Genomic DNA, 18,677 nt, shown 5'->3' on the forward strand with positions numbered 1-18,677 from the left:
GTACAATACACTTGTGGGTCTGGGTTGGGAAGTGGGCATGGGAGCTTTCAGAAGTGGGAGTAGGGAATACATGAATTTCAGATACCTTAAATAAACATATACATCTCAAACAGAACAATTCTGGCACAATGGGATTCTGAAAGTCAGATAAAACATAATCTTACTTTTCTTTTCCTGCTTATCTTTTATGGAACATTCCACTCTTTTGTTTTCATGTGCTTATATATTTTTTAAAGATTTTATTTATTTGACAGAGAGAGATAGCGAGAGAGCACAAGACTGGGAGTAGCAGGCAGATGGAGAGGGAGAAGCAGGATCCCCACTGAGCAGGGAGCCCAACTCAAGGCTTGATCCCAGGACCCTGGGATCATGACCTGAGTTGAAGGCAGGTGCTTAACTGACTGAGCCACCTACGTGCCCTTTATGTGCTTATATTAAGCTGTGTTTAGTTTTAGTGTTTAAGTCACTTCAAGCCAGTTGTTACTATGATGGAGATTAATACATGCACAAAAATTAAATGTGTTCTAAATATACCTCAAGTTTTTAAAAAAATTCATTGATTCATACAATATATAAAAAATAGTCTAATTATAAATATTCTAGGTGAAAAAGAAACATAAATGATTTGGTTTAAATATTTTAACTCTGAAAACATATAAGAATGAAAAGTCCTAATTTTAAGGAATTCCTTTAAAGTTTACCTGTGTTCTTTAAAAATCATGTCATTTGTTATAGTTCATGTAATCTTGATGTAGTCAAAGCATATGGGGTCATGATTATGGGTTCAGTTCTCTAACTGAACCTTCCTTCATAGCAACTCATAAGCTCTTCGCTAACTGCAGGCTGCATATCAGGGCATGATGCCATCCAGCAGCAGTCTAACAGGGAGTGGGGAGACTACAAGTAGTTACCACTGCTAGACCAGGACACCACGCACATGTTCTATGGACAGAAATAAGTGCCATGAAGACACAGAACTGTTCTCAAGTAGTTGCCTAACTGATCTGTGTTCAGAAACTTTTAACAATCTGGGTACTATTAAAGGACATTAAAGGATGTTTCAATATTTCCTCAAAACAAATTTCACCAGGATGTACATATGTATGGGAAGATATGACATAGATGCATATAATGCTGAAAACTCATTTACAGAACCAAATTCTTTAAAAATGTAACATTTGGGACACCTGGGTGGCTCAGTCGGTTAAGCTGCTGCCTTCGGTTCAGGTCCTAGGGTCCTGGGATCGAGTCCCACATTGGGCTCCTTGCTCAGTGGGGAGCCTGCTTCTCTCTCCGCCTCTGCCTGCCACTCTGCTTGTGCACACTCTCTCTCTGACAAATAAATAAAATCTTTTTAAAAAATTAAAAAAAACATATAACATTTTAAAAACAAACGGGTGGTAGTGTATTGATCTGGACCAAAACACCAGAGAGAAAACTCGGATATGAAGGTATTCAAGTAAGTTACCATCTGTAGACTGCCTTATAACACCATAGAAAAAAGTATACTGTGTAATATTAACCTGAAAGGGAGCTGCTTTAACTACACTCCCAGTAATATGCCAAGGGAAATTTTTATTTTTATTTGTTTTTTAAAAGATTCTACTTATTTCTTTGAGAGAGAGAGAAAATGCATGTGACAAAGCACAAGTGAGCATGAGCAGGGGGAGAGGCGGTGGTGGGGAGTGGAGGGAGTGGGAAGAGGGAAAAGCAGATTTCCTTCTAAGAAGAGAACCCTATGTGGGGCTGGGATCATGTGGGTCCTGGGATCATGACCTGAGCAGAAGGTAAGAGCTTGTCTGACTGAGCCACCGAGGCACCCTGCCAAGGGCAATTTTTAAATTAGTAAATGACTTTTTAAGAAATGTCTATATAAAATCAAATAAATCGCTGATGAATGCATAGTTGTTGCATGTAATGCAATGCTTAACAGTAATTCTGCATATAATTCCCATCATACATTTGATATATACTTTCCATATCAACCCTGCCTTAAACATCTCAAAACACACACACAAAAATCCCTATATTGCAAAATTTAATCTTAATCTTCAAATAAATTTTAATTTTTCCAAACCTCTAAGATTAGTAATAGTTTATTTCCTAAGAATAACAGATATAATTAGATGTTTATCCCTGAGAAGTATAAAGAAATTCTTGCAAATAAATGAATTTATAAAGGTAATTTTCCCCCAAAGATATCCAAGTATCATTCTGAAACAAAGTATAAAATACCCAAAACTTTAAAAATAATTTTTTTTGCTAATGGGTATCAGAAATCAAGTGACAGTTCCTTAATATTTAAGAAGGAGTTATGAATTTTAAGAGGGAAAATAATTATCTCTATATCCTAGATATCTAATATTTTTAAATTACTGTTAATTTTTAGGAGTAATGATATTACGGTTATATTTAAATAGAGTATGTGTCTTTCAGAGATATACACTGAAATCAATACAGATGAAATGATATGACACCTGGGATTTACTTCAAAATGATCTGGGAGACAGAGAGGACATAGAATGAATAAGACCAGCCATAGTTGGTAAATGTGGAAGTTGGGTGATGGGCACAATGAAGGATTCCCATACTAACCACTCTATTGCTTGAGTCTGAAATGTTTAAAAGAAAAAAAAAAAGTTTATGTAGTGTTTTTCCATGTTGTAGTAAGTATAAGCTAAAGAACTAATATACATACTTTAACATTTATCTTAAGCTTTATACAGCTATTAATCATGAGACAAATATAGACTTACTTTTCAGGTATCTGAAAGTCTAAATAGAATTATTACCAAAAAACTTTTTTTTTTTTTTTAATATTTATTTATTTAGAGGCACCTGGGTGACTCAGTCAGTTAAGCATCTGCCTTTGGCTCAGGTCATGATCCCAAGGTCCTGGGATTGAGCCCCACAGTTGCCATGGGGCTCCCTGCTCAACAGGCAGTTTGCTTCTCACTCTGCCTCTCCTCCCTGCTCATGCCCTCATGTTCTCTTGCTCTCCCAAATAAAGTCTTAAAAATTTATTTATTTATTTATTTATTTATTTATTTATTTATTTATTTAGAGGTAGAGAGAGACAGAGAGCATGGGAGCACACCTGCATGAGCTGGGGGAAGGGCAGAGGGGGCGACAAAAATCCTAGCAGACTCCCTGCTGAGTGTGGAACCTGACACAAGGCTCCACCTCAGGACCCTGAGGTCAGTACCTGAGCCGAAATCAGTGCCCCCAGAAACCACATTTGTAAAATACTACACCAAATTAAATACCCCAATTTGGTGACTGATTTCACTGAATAAGATTAAAATTTCAACTTGTACTTATTGAATTCAAAAGAACTTATTTAATTTGTACTGTCTATTATACATTGTACATACCTGTGGACTGTGAAGATCTGTGGTCAGCATGATAATTGAATAAGCCAAAACATAAGCAGTATCTGCACTAGCAAAAAGGGTTTGTCTGGAAAAGTAAGTGTATCATGTTATAAACTTCTTTGTACAGTTGCATTTAAATAAATTATCTCAAACCTCCATAATTTTCTCTTGCAGGATTTATGTTCTAGCTCATATTACAAGTGTTTTTATGGAATTGTCTTATCACTTCTAGATGACAGACAATCTAAATTCTCTGGGTGTAACAGATGATGAATCTTCTGATGCTCCCTACCATAGTGTCTTGGATATAGCTGGCAACCAATAAATACTTGAATTTGATCTTTCTTACCCTTGGTTGCATTCAAGGTATCTTGCAGCAAATTTTTCCATCAACCGATCGATTTTCTGAGCTTCCCCTGGAAGACGGAATCCTTCCAGAAACATACGGAGGGCTGAAACAAAGTCCTTTCCTGAAAAGTCATGTTGGTCCACAAATGCATACATGACTTCTTTGTTAAATTTATCATTATCTCCCAGGAACTCACCCACTTGAGTCTAAAGAACAAAAGATAAAAATACTGATATCCTAATGAAATGTTACATTTGCCAGAATGACATTTAAAGAATAGAAAAATCTACAAGATTCACAGGTTTTGACTACATGGTTAACTATTTCAAACATGAAACTAAAAGTTAAACACACATGTTTATTATAAAAAGATATTCTTTTGAGTTTAGAAAATTAAAAAGCAAAATTAAGAATACCTAGGTTATTCTTTAATTTTTACTTACAAACTTAGGAGGGCACTTTTAAAGGGGAAACAGTATCTATCATTATTAACTTAAAAAGGAGTTTTACAGAGAAGGTTAGAATTTTTTTAAAAATGGTATTCTTACAGAGTCTAATCTTTCCTCTTGATGTAAGAATTGGGCAATATCTTCAGGTGTAGTGCCAAGCATTCCTTGTTCTTGGAGGTACTGTATTCCTCTCTTTGGTTTCTTATTAAATCTAGATGATGTAAAGTTAATAGAAACATTAGAAACAGAAAATCCTTTGAAAAGAAGATCTTAAACTACAGTAAATTAATTTTCTAATACCACTTAGAAAATAGGTTATTTTATATAATCAATGCATGAATATCCAAAACATCGCATTATGCGAAGTTTTATTTTTCTTTTCTTAGAAAAGAGTCCGAAGCAAAAAGGCCATCTTTATCAATGATATGAACCATTTTACTATTTGAGATAATGTCATGTTGTAGATAAGCTCTGAGTAAAGATATAAATACTAAATACCTCATGCTTTTAATATTTATACTCTCCTTAATGCTCAGGTAATCTTGGTTCATTCCATATACACCCACTGATTAAGTCTAAGTTTTCTGCCTTCATATTTTTATTTATTTTTAAATTTTATTTGTTTATTTGAGAGAGAAAGAACAAGAGAACAGGAGCATGAGAAGGAGGAGGGTCTGAGGGAGAAGCAGACTCCCCGGGGAGCAGGGAGCCCAACATGGGACTTGATCCCGGGACTCCAGGATTATGACCTGATCCCGGGACTCCAGGATCATGACATGAGCCCAACCAAGCCACCCAGGCACCCCAGTATTCTGCTTTTAAAGAAATCTGGTGACTGTTTAAACAACAGTCTGACAGCATTATTTCCTTTATTAAGATAATCCCTAGATACCTGATGTTTTCAAAGTCAAGTCCAAACTGACTAGATCGATAGACAAAAATCTTTCTCAATACAGCTCTAGTTTATCCCATCCCCTCTCATCCATCTATTCCCACATATCCTAAAAGCAGAAAGCATTTCTGCAGTCTATTTCCTTAATAAGTCCTTTACTTGCTCCATTCACTGTGGATTTCTCCTTCATGCTTAAGGATCCAGTTCAAAGGTCCTCTTCTTGTATCCACATCATTTAGTTTCTACTTTCATTACACCACCCCTCATCACCTGTCTCCTGGGTAATGGTACTTAAATGGTTATGCCATCTTCTGTTTTGCTCACATTCTAATCCATCCTTCGGGCAACTGGTGAAAAAATCTGTTGCTGCTCCTCCTCTGACTAAAAGCCTTCAAATACCAGCATGCCAAAGTCAAAAAAACAAGATTAAAAACTTGCTTACATGGAGAATAAGGTCTTCTAGAATCTGGATCCAACTCAATGATTTCATTTCATATCCTGTGACTGCCCCCCAACCCTGCCTCTGCCATACTGATCAATAGTTCTCAAATGTTTCTCTTCTCTGTGCCACTGTACATGTCATTTTCTTTGTCTAAAATGTCCTTACCTGTCCTGTCCTAATGATTCCTATCAAGTCCTAATTCATACCATAAATCAAACATCTTACAATGTTTTTAATTTTAATTTTAAAATCAAACATTTTTCACTGAGATAGGCACAATCTCTGCTCTCTAGAAGCTCTCTCCCTAATAAAACAAACATGATTTTTTAAAAATTATAAAATTAAAAATGCAGCAGAGAGAGTCAATTATCATATGGTTTCACTTATTTGTGGAGCATAACAAATAGCATGGAGAACATGGGGAGATAGAGAGGAGAAGGGAGTTCGGGGAAATTGGAAGGGCAGGTGAATCATGAGAGACTATGGACTCTGAAAAACAATATGAGGGTTTTGAAGGGGCGGGGGGGTGGGAGGTTGGGGTACCAGGTGGTGGGTATTAGAGAGGGCACGGATTGCATGGAGCACTGGGTGTGGTGCAAAAATAATGAATACTGTAATGCTGAAAATAAAAAATAAATTAAAAAAAATGCAGTAACTAACGTATTGACAAGGTAAGATAGCACAGAAAAGGAAGTAACAGAGATGGTTGTGATACCTTTCCTGAGGAAGGTGACTGTGAAACTGAGCTTTGAACAAGGACTATGTATTTCATAAAAAGAAAGAAAAAACATCTCAGAGAGGAAGGGGGTCATTCTAACACATGGAAGCATAAAATAGCACGACATTATAACAAACAGCTCTGCGTTGTTGGAAGGAAGAAGTGAGCTAAAGAAGTGGCAGGTGATGAAGCTTAGACTCCAGCAGACCTATATCATGAAGGGTACTATATATCCTATTATAAGAAGCTGTGACTTTATTCTTTAAAAGCAAAAGAGGGGGGTAGAAACAGAAACACAGATCTCTCATTCAAGAGAGTTCATTCTAATTAAGTGTAAGAAAGACTACAGAATAAATAAGATCAAAGAAAGGTAGGCCAATTAAAAGATTACATGAGTCAAGGCAAGAAATGGTGTTGGTTTGACTTGCGAGAACAACTGTGGGAGATGCAGAGAAGATACATAGCACAGATATTTAGGAGGTACATTCAAAAGGATTTACTGACAGATTAAGTACAAGGGGAAAAAAATCTAAGTAACTCCCAGGATTCTAGCTTATAAATTTGGTAGCAAGCTGGGGTTACTAGCCTAAGTAAGAAATACAGAAACATAAGTTTTATATTTGTCTTGGGTTTTGGTTAAGAGTATTAGAGGTTGATTATGGAGAGAATGGAAACTGATAAATTTTTATGTTATGACATACTGAGTGTGAGAACCTAAGCAATACCGAATAGAGATGTCCAACGCGCAATTAGAGGCATGCATCTAGACTTCAGTAGAGGTATTTATGCTTAAAGGAACGCTTGAGAGTGGTGACATGCTAGCACATACACAGTAGCTGAAGCCCTGAAAAAGAACATGATCATCTAGGAGAAATTACAAAGTAAGAAAAGAGCTGTGGGACAGAATTCTGGAAATGCTAAGCTGTATGCCGGAGATAAACAGCCCATAAGAAGACTGACTGAGATGGCATGGTCAGAATGGCAGGAAGAACAAGACAGAGTGGTGCTACAGTCACGAAAGAGTGTAATGAGCATAACAACATGAAAGCATTCTCACTAAAGTATGAAGCAGAGATCAAGTCCAGGGGCAGAAAGGCTGACTAGAGACTAAGAAGACCTCCACTATGAAGTCCTGTGATGACTCCAACATAGTCCCCAAGTACTTCAAATAGAGCTATCATATCTTGGCAGCACTCTGTATATGATTATGGACAATACATGGTATTATTTTGGAAAACGATTTTTGCCCATATTTAGGCTGTAATCTCAAATACAAGAACCAACGCTTTCATTGTTCTTGGCATACAGACCCAAACACCAAATATATGTTTGCTGAGTAACATTTGCTAAGAATTTCAATATGAATATCTGATTACATATACTAGACCTTGAGTCCCTCAGAAGCCATGGCTGTTTCATTCATCAGGTTCCCTGCATAATGTCAGGAACCGATGGGACTTTGATAAATATTGACTGAAAAACTGGAATGAATGAACTATTAATGGCTATTTCCTGAGGCAATTTTGTGAGATTTTATAATTTTATGACAATAAACATGTACACATTTTGTCTTTTTTTTTTTTTACATTAACAATAAAAAAATGGAACCTGAACATTCACCAAAAGGTACTGTTTAAGAGTCAGGAAGAAATGCTTTATAGAAGTAGCAAACCAATCTACAAGGGAATTTTTAACATTTTATAGTAGCTAGATCCACAGAGAAATGTCAGCAACTTCATATTTTCTTCCAGCTTCTCTTTGAAAGACATGGGTTAAGGAGAATTTCAGACCAATATCACTGATGAATATGGATGCTAAGATTCTCAACAAGATCCTAGCAAAAAGGATCCAACAGCACATTAAAAAGATTACCCACCATGATCAGGTGGGATTCATCCCTGGGCTACAAGGATGGTTCAACATTCGCAAATATATCAATGTGATAAAACAAATTAATATGAGAAGAGAGAAGAACCACATGGTCCTCTTAATTGATGCAGAAAAAGCATTTGACAAAATCCAGCATCCTTTCTTGATTAAAATGCTTCAAAGTATAGGGATAGAGGGAATATTCCTGAACTTCATAAAATCTATCTATGAAAGACCCATAGCAAATATCATCCTCAATGGGAAAAAGCCTGCAGCCTTCCCGTTGAGATTAGGAACACGACAAGGATGCCCACTCTCACCACTCTTGTTCAACATAGTATTAGAAGTCCTAGCAACAGCAATCAGACAACAAAGAGAAATAAAAGGTATCCAAATTGGCAATGAAGAAGTCAAACTCTTTTTGCAGATGACATGATTCTTTATATGGAAAACCCAAAAGACTCCACCCCCAAACTACTAGAACTCATACAGCAATTCAGCAACGTGGCAGGATACAAAGTCAATGTACAGAAATCAGTGGCTTTCTTAAACACTAACAATGAAAATACAGAAAGGGAAATTAGAGAATCGATTCCATTTACTATAGCACCAAGAACCATAAGATACCTGGGAATAAACCTAACCAAAGAGGTAAAGGATCTGTACTCGAGGAACTACAGAACACTCATGAAAGAAATTAAAGAAGACACAAAAAGATGGAAGACCATTCCATGCTCTTGGATCGGAAGAATAAACATTGTTAAAATGTCTATACTGCCTAGAGCAATCTATACTTTTAATGCCATTCCGATCAAAATTCCACCGGTATTCTTCAAAGAGCTGGAGCAAATAATCCAAAAATTTGTATGGAAGCAGAAGAGACCCCGAATCACTAAGGAAATGTTGAAAAACAAAAATAAAACTGGGGGTATCATGCTACCTGATTTCAAGCTTTACTACAAAGCTGTAATCACCAAGACAGCATGGCACTGGCATAAAAACAGATACATAGACCAGTGGAACAGAGTAGAGAGCCCAGATATGGACCCTCAACTCTATGGTCAAATAATCTTCGACAAAACAGGAAAAAATATACAGTGGAAAAAAGACAGTCTCTTCAATAAATGGTGCTGGGAAAACTGGACAGCTATATGCAGAAGAATGAAACTCGACCATTAACTTACACCGCACACAAAGATAAACTCAAAATGGATAAAAGACCTCAATGTGAGACAGGAATCCATCAGAATCCTAGAGGAGAACATAGGCAGTAACCTCTTCGATATCAGCCACAGCAACTTCTTTCAAGATAGGTCTCCAAAGGCAAAGAACACAAAAGCGAAAACGAACTTTTGGGACTTCATCAAAATCAAAAGCTTCTGCACAGCAAAGGAAATAGTCAACAAAACAAAGAGGCAACACATGGAATGAGAGAAGATATTTGCAAATGACAGTACAGACAAAAGGTTGATATCCAGGATCTATAAAGAACTCCTCAAACTCAACACACACAAAACAGATAATCATATCAAAAAATGGGCAGAATATATGAACAGACACTTCTCCAATGAAGACATAAAAATGGCTACCAGACACATGAAAAAATGTTCATCATCACTAGCCATCAGGGAAATTCATATTAAAACCACACTGAGATACCACCTTACACCAGTTAAGTTAGAATGGCCAAAATTAGCAAGACAGTTAACAACATGTCTTGGAGAGGATGTGGAGAAAGGGGAACCCTCTTACGCTGTTGGTGGAATGCAAGTTGGTGCAGCCACTTTGGAGAACAGTGTGGAGATTCCTCAAGAAATTAAAAATAGAGTTTCCCTATGACCCTGCAATTATACTTCTGGGTATTTACCCCAAAGATACAGATGTAGTGAAAAGAAGAGCCATCTGTACCCCAATGTTTATAGCAGCAATGGCCACGGTCGCCAAACTGGAAAGAACCAAGATGTCCTTCAACAGATGAATGGATAAGGAAGATGTGGTCCATATACACTATGGAGTATTAAGCCTCCATCAGAAAGGATGAATACCCAACTTTTGTAGCAACATGGATGGGGCTGGAAGAGATGATGCTGAGTGAAATAAGTCAAGCAGAGACAGTCAATTATCATATGGTTTCACTTATTTGTGGAGCATAACAAATAGCATGGAGGACAAGGGGAGATGGAGAGGAGAAGGGAGTTGAGGGAAACTGGAAGGGGAGATGAACCATGAGAGACTATGGACTCTGAAAAACAACCTCAGGGTTTTGAAGGGGCGGGGGGTGGGAGGTTGGAGGAACCAGCTGGTGGGTATTAGGGAGGGCACATATTGCATGGAGCACCGGGTGTGGTGCAAAAAACAATGAATACTGCTACGCTGAAAAGAAATTAAAAAAAAATTAAAAAAAAAGAAAGAAAAAAAGAAAGACATGGGTTATTAGTGGAATGAAAGCAGCATGGTACTATTTGGATAGAAGACAGTCCAGGAGCAGGCTGATGCCACTTGGCTTTGTGGGAAAACTTTGTAAGATCTGGGTCTGGTAGAGTAGCTAGGTTGGAAAAGGAGGTCATTACCTTACCAACATATAAAATTGAAATTGGTGACAATGGATCAATAACAACAGTAGCACCTTTGTAATCCAACAGGAGAAAATATAAAACCTATAAAGAAGCAATGTTCGTTAGCTGGCTATTAGAAATTTCATACTGTAAATTTTTTGACTTCTCATCTGCTTAGGAAATACAATGGGCGATTTTATAACTGAGCTATCAAATGAACAATGCAAAACTACTGAGATGACATTCTCCAACAGCATGTAAGGTATGCTGCAAAATTAATTTAATGTGCATTATAAACGTCTCTTGGGCTAGACTGCAAAAAATGAGGAGAGCTGAATAAGAAGCCACTAGAAGTCCTGGATACAGGAGACCTCTGCCCAATTTACTCATTGAAAGGGGGTAATGAGAAGGGAACAGAAATATTCCAAAGATGTAGAGAAACCCAGGGCAAGGATGATACAGTACTAGCAGAAGAATATTCAGTAACATTTCTTCCTAAAATTGGACACTCACAAATCTATTCCTTGTTCTATTATTTCTTTTTGTTGTTTTAGGACTTCAAATTGTTCTGGATTATCAGTGCCAGACATCTGTGTACTATAGCTGCCTATTCCTGATGATGATGTTGACTCCAGGGAATTCAAACTTCCATATCTGTTTATTGTCTCAGGGTGTTTGATTTCACTTGTCTCTTGCTCTAATGGTTTTTCTTGACCTGTAAGTAGAAAGACTGATACAGTAAATTAAACTCTCAGATATGTAAAAGTTTAAAAAAAAAACTGTTAAGGGAAGATACTTCAATGTTTCTTAAAAAGATAACTATGCAATACCTAGAAAATAATGAGTGCTATCACAGATAATATACTCTGATATTAAAATACACTGGAATTAGAATATGTACAATGTGCACTATTAAAAGTTCTTTTTGCAGTTGCAGGGCTAAGTAGCCACTGGCTCTCAGTTCATGCCTCATGAGAAATAATTTTCCCTCAAAAGACTCTTGACTGATGGAATACTAGGGTGGCCCAGTAGCTATGAGCAATAATTTTCCCTCAAAAGACTCTTGACTGATGGAATACTAGGGTAGCCCAGTAGCTATGAGCTTTTCTCCTAGTAAGGGTAAATGTCAAACATAGGTGAACAATTCAATCTTAAATATCTTGGCTTGTGTAAGTTTTCTTCTATAATTATCTTTTTATAAAGCTGTATAAATATGCTTCCCTTTAACATATTATTCAAGTATTTCTAGGAAGACTTAGAAGAAAAAAGTTTGGATAACTAAGTTAGAAATTCCTAATTTTAAAGTTAATATTGAACTCATACAGAATGCTTTCTTTATCAGCTAAATGAAAAAAGAGGTCACAAAACTGGCCTAAAGCCAACTGGAACTATCCTCTTCAAAATACCATTCACTTGAAATGACAAAGAATTAAAACTCAAAATATCACCTTACCAAGAGTTGTCTGAGAGTTGGGATTCACATACTGATCCTTACTCCATTCAACCATACACTTCAAAATTGACACTAAACATTCTAAACCTTTTTTCCTCAGGCTCAATTCCTACAAAATAATTAATAAAAAGAATAAAAACAAAAAGTTCTTTTAAGAAAACACATAGCTCTTCCTTGACCAAGTTTGAATTTGAAAATGCTTTTAAAGTTCTTACCTGAACATTACTCATACCAAGTTCTTGACTGCCCCGTCCTTGAGCAATTTTTGATAGATCATTTACTAGTCTTTCAAATATATTCGCTGCATTTAAATCACAGTCATAGTTTACATAAATATCCACTACACTCTGAGCATCTGTAACAATATAATATATTACTTTTTAAAAAAGGCATCAAGTAAGTAAGTATATTTTGGCCTTTTTAAATAGTTTTTTTTTTTAATTTTATTTATTTGTCCAACAGAGAGAAAGAGAGAATAAGCAGGGGGAACAGCATATGGAGAGGGAGAAGCAGGCTCCCCACTAAGCAGTGAGTCAGATATAGGACTGAATCCCAGGACCCTGAGATCATGACCTGAAACTAAGGCAGCCGCTTTACTCGGGAGCCACTCAGGCATCCCTTAAATATCTCTTAATAGGGAAAGATAATAAAGATAATTTCAAATACCTGCACAGATCCTTGTCAATGTCTGAATAACCATCCATTTGTGGTCAAATGAGCTGGTAGAAGTTTCCAAAATGTACAGGAAAATTTCTTTAAAGAACACCTGTGATTAGGGAAAAAACGCTATTTAAAATATTATTTGTAATGCATATATGTGATCATTTTTTAAACATCCCAAAGCTGTACAGCAGAGATTAGGATCCAGGCTCCTCCGGAGTTCAACTCCTTTTGAGTTCCATCTCTGAAACATCAGTACTAAGCTAACTTGGGTGTGTGACTTAAACTGAGCCCTCATAGTAGGAGTACTGAACTTCACATTGTTTTGTTTGCTATCACACAGCCACTACAATGGAAATCTGCAAAGTCCTCTGGTAAGAATTTCATGAACTTATTTACAAAACAAATGTAATTCATACTTCACTTTTTAAACCCCCAAAGATTATACATTTACATTTATTCATCAGTTATGTTTTTCTGAAGTTATAACAGGCGCCTAATTTTCCTAAATTTAAATGTATCTAATGCACTAATCCACACAATTAAAAAACTATTTTTTAAAAGATTTTATTTATTTATTTGACAGAGAAAGACACAGCAAGAGAGGGAAAAAAGCAGGGGGAGTGGGAGAGAGAGAAGCAGGTTTACCCGAGGAGCAGGGATCCCAGTGTGGGGTTTGATCCCAGGACCCTGGGATCATGACCTGAGCTGAAGGCAGACACTTAACGAATGAGCCACCCAGGTGCCCCCAATAAAAATATCCTCTTATACTATGATATTTTTATAATTACTCACATAGTGGAAATCTCTACTATCCGAAAACAACAAGCTATTTCTTACTATTCTTTACACCAAATGATGTCAAATAAAAAGGAGTTAACCCAATTAAGTAAATTACAACTTAAAAGCTAAGAAAGGGGGTGCCTGGGTGGCTCAGTGGGTTAAAGCCTCTGCCTTCAGCTCAGGTCATGGTCCTGGCGTCCTGGGATCGAGCCCTGCATCGGGCTCTCTGCTCAGCAGGGAGCCTGCTTCCTTTCCTCTCTCTCTCTGCTTGTGATCTCTGTCTGTCAAATAAATAAATAAAATCTTAAAAAAAAAAAAAAGCTATGAAAGAATTTCTACATTCAAATTTATTTTGGAAAAGTGATTGATTTAAGAAGGGATGACTCAAAAAGAAAACCAAAAGCCACACATTAAAATTGAGGGAGCTTATATGCTCCAGAAATGCATACTGATAACATGAGGTGACTAATGTCTTTCTCCCTAAATGGGTGAGGTACCCTTGAAATATGCTTGTCTTTCACAAAATCCAACAAATTTCTATTACTTTCTTAATGTCAGCAGCATTTTCCACAAGAGCATAACTTTTTAAGAAGGTAGGGACCACGTGTTTCTGGCTAAGCACTGTATCTACAGTGCATAGCAGACAGCAGCTGTTCAATAAATATTTACAATCACATTTCCTAAACACTGCCCCTAGGCACCGCTGCAGCCAACTCAGAGATGCATGACAATATCTGAGGGAAAATTCACAACTGTTGAATACCTCACAAGACTGCTCAGTTTCAACATTAGATCATATTACATTTCTTCAGTGACATTAGTTTCACAAACCTGAGTTTTAGTGATTGCTAGGATAAGGGGCAGGGATTGCATTAAAGTCAATGAGGACTAAGAAATAACAGCAGCAATATCCAAATGGATTCCAAGGTCTGAGGAGTTGGGCAGTGTCCAACAGACATGTACATTTCAGTAGCCAAGTAACTGTGACTACTTAAGAATGAAATAAAAAACATCATTTAAAAAATTTTATCTGTATTATTTTTCTTCAAATGGAGACTACATTGTTAAGACAAATATTTGTTAAGCTGTTTAGACCTAACCACTTCATAAATGGAACTGTTGGGTACTTCTTTTAGCACAAGTACACTGTGAAAAGATTAGAAACTGTAAAGGTACCATGAATCAAGAAAGTTTGCCTCCTTGCTGTGAAAGCCTCTTGCTGAGGCCAGAGAGCATGGGTGGCTGCAGTGCTCCCCTGCCCCTTGACTGAGGCTGGTGAGCACAAGCGCATGTGGCATTCTCTTGCACCCAACCTAAACTCAGCAAACACAAAGATGAGGCACTCTGCCACAGCACTGCCGAAATCCCCAGGCACTGCCTTTCAGAAGTCTGAAGGCAGCAAGGGTGCCCCTTCCCCCACATTCTCCAGCTGCCTTACTACAGCCAGTGAGTGTGTGCAATCTACAGAGGAGATATCACTTGATTGCCTGGCCCTGGTGGCCAAGAGAGCTGGCATTCAGAGCAACATGGGACTGTAACAATCAGAAAGACTGTTCTTGGCATGCCACCATCCATAGGGTATTGCACAGACAGCAAACTGAGACACAAAAGGTCTTCCTGTAAAAAAGCTCTATTTACTTAGCCTGGAAGCTTCAGCTTGAGAACAGGCTTCATGTCTCCTTCACCTCTAGAGGTGAAAAAGGTGCTCCCAGGGACTGTAAACAGGAAGAAGCCATGTTTTGCACATCCCCTGGCCTTGCTACAATTTGACCAGGCTTCCAACAAAGGAGTTTATGCACTTCCCTGGGGTCAGGATTTTTGTCACTGTCACACAAGGAACATCTTCAGATCTCCTAATCTGGAGAATAGGATTGTATATATCTGCATATTTAAAAGTAGCTGCCTGAAGGAGTGGCTTCCAAATAGCCTGAAACTAGGTGCTAAATGAGATTCTTCCCCAGGGATCACTGACAGGACAAGGCACATCCTCAACAACAGATGCGTATCAAGAATAAATGAGGGGTCTGGATAATCACAAAGGTTCCAGGGACGGTCAAGAGCCAGGGCAAGTCTGAATGAGAAGGATCATCACCTGCACAAGCCCACTTCCTGAAGACAGAGAGGTACCTGTTTCACCCAATACACAGAAACAGAGAGTCAAGCAAAATGAGGAAACAGAAATAGATTTCAAACAAAAAAACAAGGCAGAACCTCAGAAAAAGATCTTAATGATATACATATAAGTGATCTACATGATAAAGAATTCAAAGTAATGGTCATAAGGATGCTCACAGAATGTGGTACAGGAATGGATGAGAACTTTAAGAAAGACAGAAAATGAAATAGCAAACAAGTCTAAGAGCTAAGGAACACAGTTAACTGAACTGAAAAATACACTCGTGGGATTCAACAGAAACTGAGCCAAACAGGTAAGGACCAGTGATCTACCAATCAGGGCAGTAGTTCCAAAAGAAGAGTGAGAGAAAGGGGCAGAAGACTTATCTGAAGATTTAATGGCTAGAAATTTCCCTGAGGGAAAGAAACAGACATCTAAGTCCAGGAAGCCCAAAGAGTTACAAATAAGATGAATTCAGAGAGGTCCACACCAAGACACATTAAAATTAAAATGTCAAAAGTTAAAGATAGAGAAAAATCTTAAAGCAGCAAGAGAAAAACAACTAGCTGTGTACAAGGAAAAACCCGTATCAAGAGAAATCTGAGCAGAAACTGTGTAGCCAGAAGGGAGTGACATGAGATATTCAAAGTGGTGAAAGGAAAAAAAAAAAACTTCCAACCGATACTCTAACAAGCAAGGTTATCATCCAGATTTCAAGGAAGGACAGAGTTTTCCAGACAAGCAAAACCAAAGGAGTTCATTATAATTAAACTGTCTTCATAAGTAATAGTAACAAGACTTCTTTCAGCTGAAAAGAAATGATACTAATAAACAAGAAAACATACAACAGTAAAAATCTCACTAGAAAAGGCACATTATAGTACAGGTAGTAAATGAATCACTTCTAAAGCTACGAATAAAGTTAAAAAAACAAAAATTAAGTAAAACTACAATAATTTAGTTAAGGGCTACATAAAATAAAAAGATGTAAAAAGCAACATCAAAAACATAAAATGGGGAGGGAGTAAAAATGCATTTTAGGAGTGTGTTCAAATTTAAGTTGTGATCAACTTAAAATAAACTGATATATACACAAGGGGATAAATCTGAACCTCACCATATCCACAAACCAAAAACTTGTAGTAAATATACAAAACAAAATTAGAAAGGAATCTAACCATAATGCTAAAAAAAAAAGTCATCAAACCACAATGCAAGAGAAAAAGAGAAAGGAATAGAACAGTCATGAAAAAAAATAACAAATTGGCAGTTAAGTATTTAGCTATCAATAATTACTGCAAATATAAATGGACTAAATGCCCTAATCAAAAGATCTATATAATGGCTGAATGAATGAAAAAACAAGACACGTCTATATTACTTCCTACATGAGACTCATTTCAGACGTAAGAACACATACAGACTTCAAAATGAAAGAATGGAAAAGATACTCCATGCAAAGGGAAGTGAAAAGCAAGCTATACTCATTTTGGACAAAAAAGACTAAAACAAAGACAGTAATAAAAGATAAAGAGGGGCAGTAAATAATGATAAAGGGGTCAGTCCAGTAAGAAGATAGAATACTGATATATGTGCCATACATTAGAAGCACTGAAATATATAAGGCAAATACTAACAGACCTAAAGGGAGAAAATGACAGCAGTACAGAAAGAAATTTCAATCCTCCACTTATATGAACGGATAAATCATCCAGACAGAGTATCAGTAAGGAAACACTGTGTCTTAAATAACCCATTAAACCAGATGGATCTAATAGATGTACAGGTAACCCTTGAAAAACATGGGTTTGAACTAAGCAGTCCAACTTGTATGTGGATTTTTTTTCTTCAAGTTTTTTTTTTTTTTTTTTTTTAAATTCCAGTTAGTTAACATACAGTGTAAAATTAGTTTCAGGTGAAGAACTTAGTGATCCGTCTCTTACCTACAACACCCAGTGCTCACTGCTACTAGTGACCTCCTTCACCCATCACACATTTAACCCATCCCCCTCCAGTAACCCTCAGTTTGGTCTCTATAGTTTGTTCCTGGTTTGCCTCTCTTTCTCTCTTTTCTTTCCCATATGTTCATCTATTTTGTTTCTTAAATTCCACATATGAGCAAAATCATATGGTATTTGTCTTTCTCTGACTTACTTTGCTTAGTATAATACTCTCTAGCCCCATCTTATCTGATTTCTTGATAAATACAGTACAGCACTGTAAAGATATTTTCTCTTATGATTTTCTTAATGTTTTTTCTCTAGCTTACTTTATTGTAACACAGTATATCATACATACAATATACAAAATATATGTTGACTGACTGTTATCAGTAAAGGCTTCCAGTCAATAGTAGGCTATTAGTAGTTAAGTTCTGGAAGAGTCAGATAGTTAACATGAATTTACAACTATGCAGGAGGTCAGTGTCTCGAACCCTGTATCATTCAAGTGTTAACAGCATGCAGAACTCCAAAACAGAATGTACATCCCTTCTCAAATGCACATGGAACACTCTCCAGGACAGATCACTCACATTTGAGACCACAAAACAAGTCTCAATAAATTCAAGAAGACTGAAATCATATCGAACACCCTGTTCAAACACAATGGTTTAAAATTAGAATTTACAAGAAGAAAAACTGAAAAACTACAAATAAGTGGACATTAAACAACACATTACTGAACAACTGAGTCACAGGAGAAATAAAAAAACTACCCTGAAATGAATGAAAACAAATATAACATACCAAAATCTGTAGGATGCAGCAAAAGTGGTCCTAAGAGGGGAATCATTGCAATATAAGTCTACTTCAAGAAACAAGAGAAATCTCAAATGAACAACTTACTTTCCACCTCAAGGAATTGAAAAAAGAATACATGGAACCTAAAGTTAGGAAGGAAAAATAAAGATCAGAGTGGAAATAAATGAAAGAGAGACTAAAAATACAACAGAAAAGATCAAAAAACAAAGAGCAGATTCTCTGGAAAGACACACACATTGACAAACCCTCAGGCTG

The 18,677-nt window shown here is 36.8% G+C and overlaps 1 protein-coding gene across 4 annotated transcripts in view; it reads right to left on the minus strand.

The window, feature by feature from the left end:
- ARFGEF1 (ADP ribosylation factor guanine nucleotide exchange factor 1) overlaps positions 1-18,677 on the minus strand; it is a 153,616-nt gene that overhangs the window by 55,936 nt on the left and 79,003 nt on the right. For 3 of the 4 annotated variants that reach the window (XM_032315797.1, XM_032315800.1, XM_032315799.1), the window contains 7 exons: positions 12,768-12,867; positions 12,317-12,456; positions 12,102-12,210; positions 11,162-11,378; positions 4,272-4,383; positions 3,724-3,929; positions 3,375-3,459 (listed from right to left, as the gene is read on the minus strand). In XM_032315797.1, the coding sequence (XP_032171688.1) occupies positions 3,375-3,459; positions 3,724-3,929; positions 4,272-4,383; positions 11,162-11,378; positions 12,102-12,210; positions 12,317-12,456; positions 12,768-12,867 (969 nt within the window). The remainder of the gene's footprint in view (positions 1-3,374; positions 3,460-3,723; positions 3,930-4,271; positions 4,384-11,161; positions 11,379-12,101; positions 12,211-12,316; positions 12,457-12,767; positions 12,868-18,677) is intronic. The other variant, XM_032315798.1, reaches the window with a different exon arrangement.

This window comes from Mustela erminea, chromosome 16 (assembly GCF_009829155.1).
Source record: "Mustela erminea isolate mMusErm1 chromosome 16, mMusErm1.Pri, whole genome shotgun sequence".
Lineage (NCBI taxonomy): Eukaryota > Metazoa > Chordata > Mammalia > Carnivora > Mustelidae > Mustela > Mustela erminea.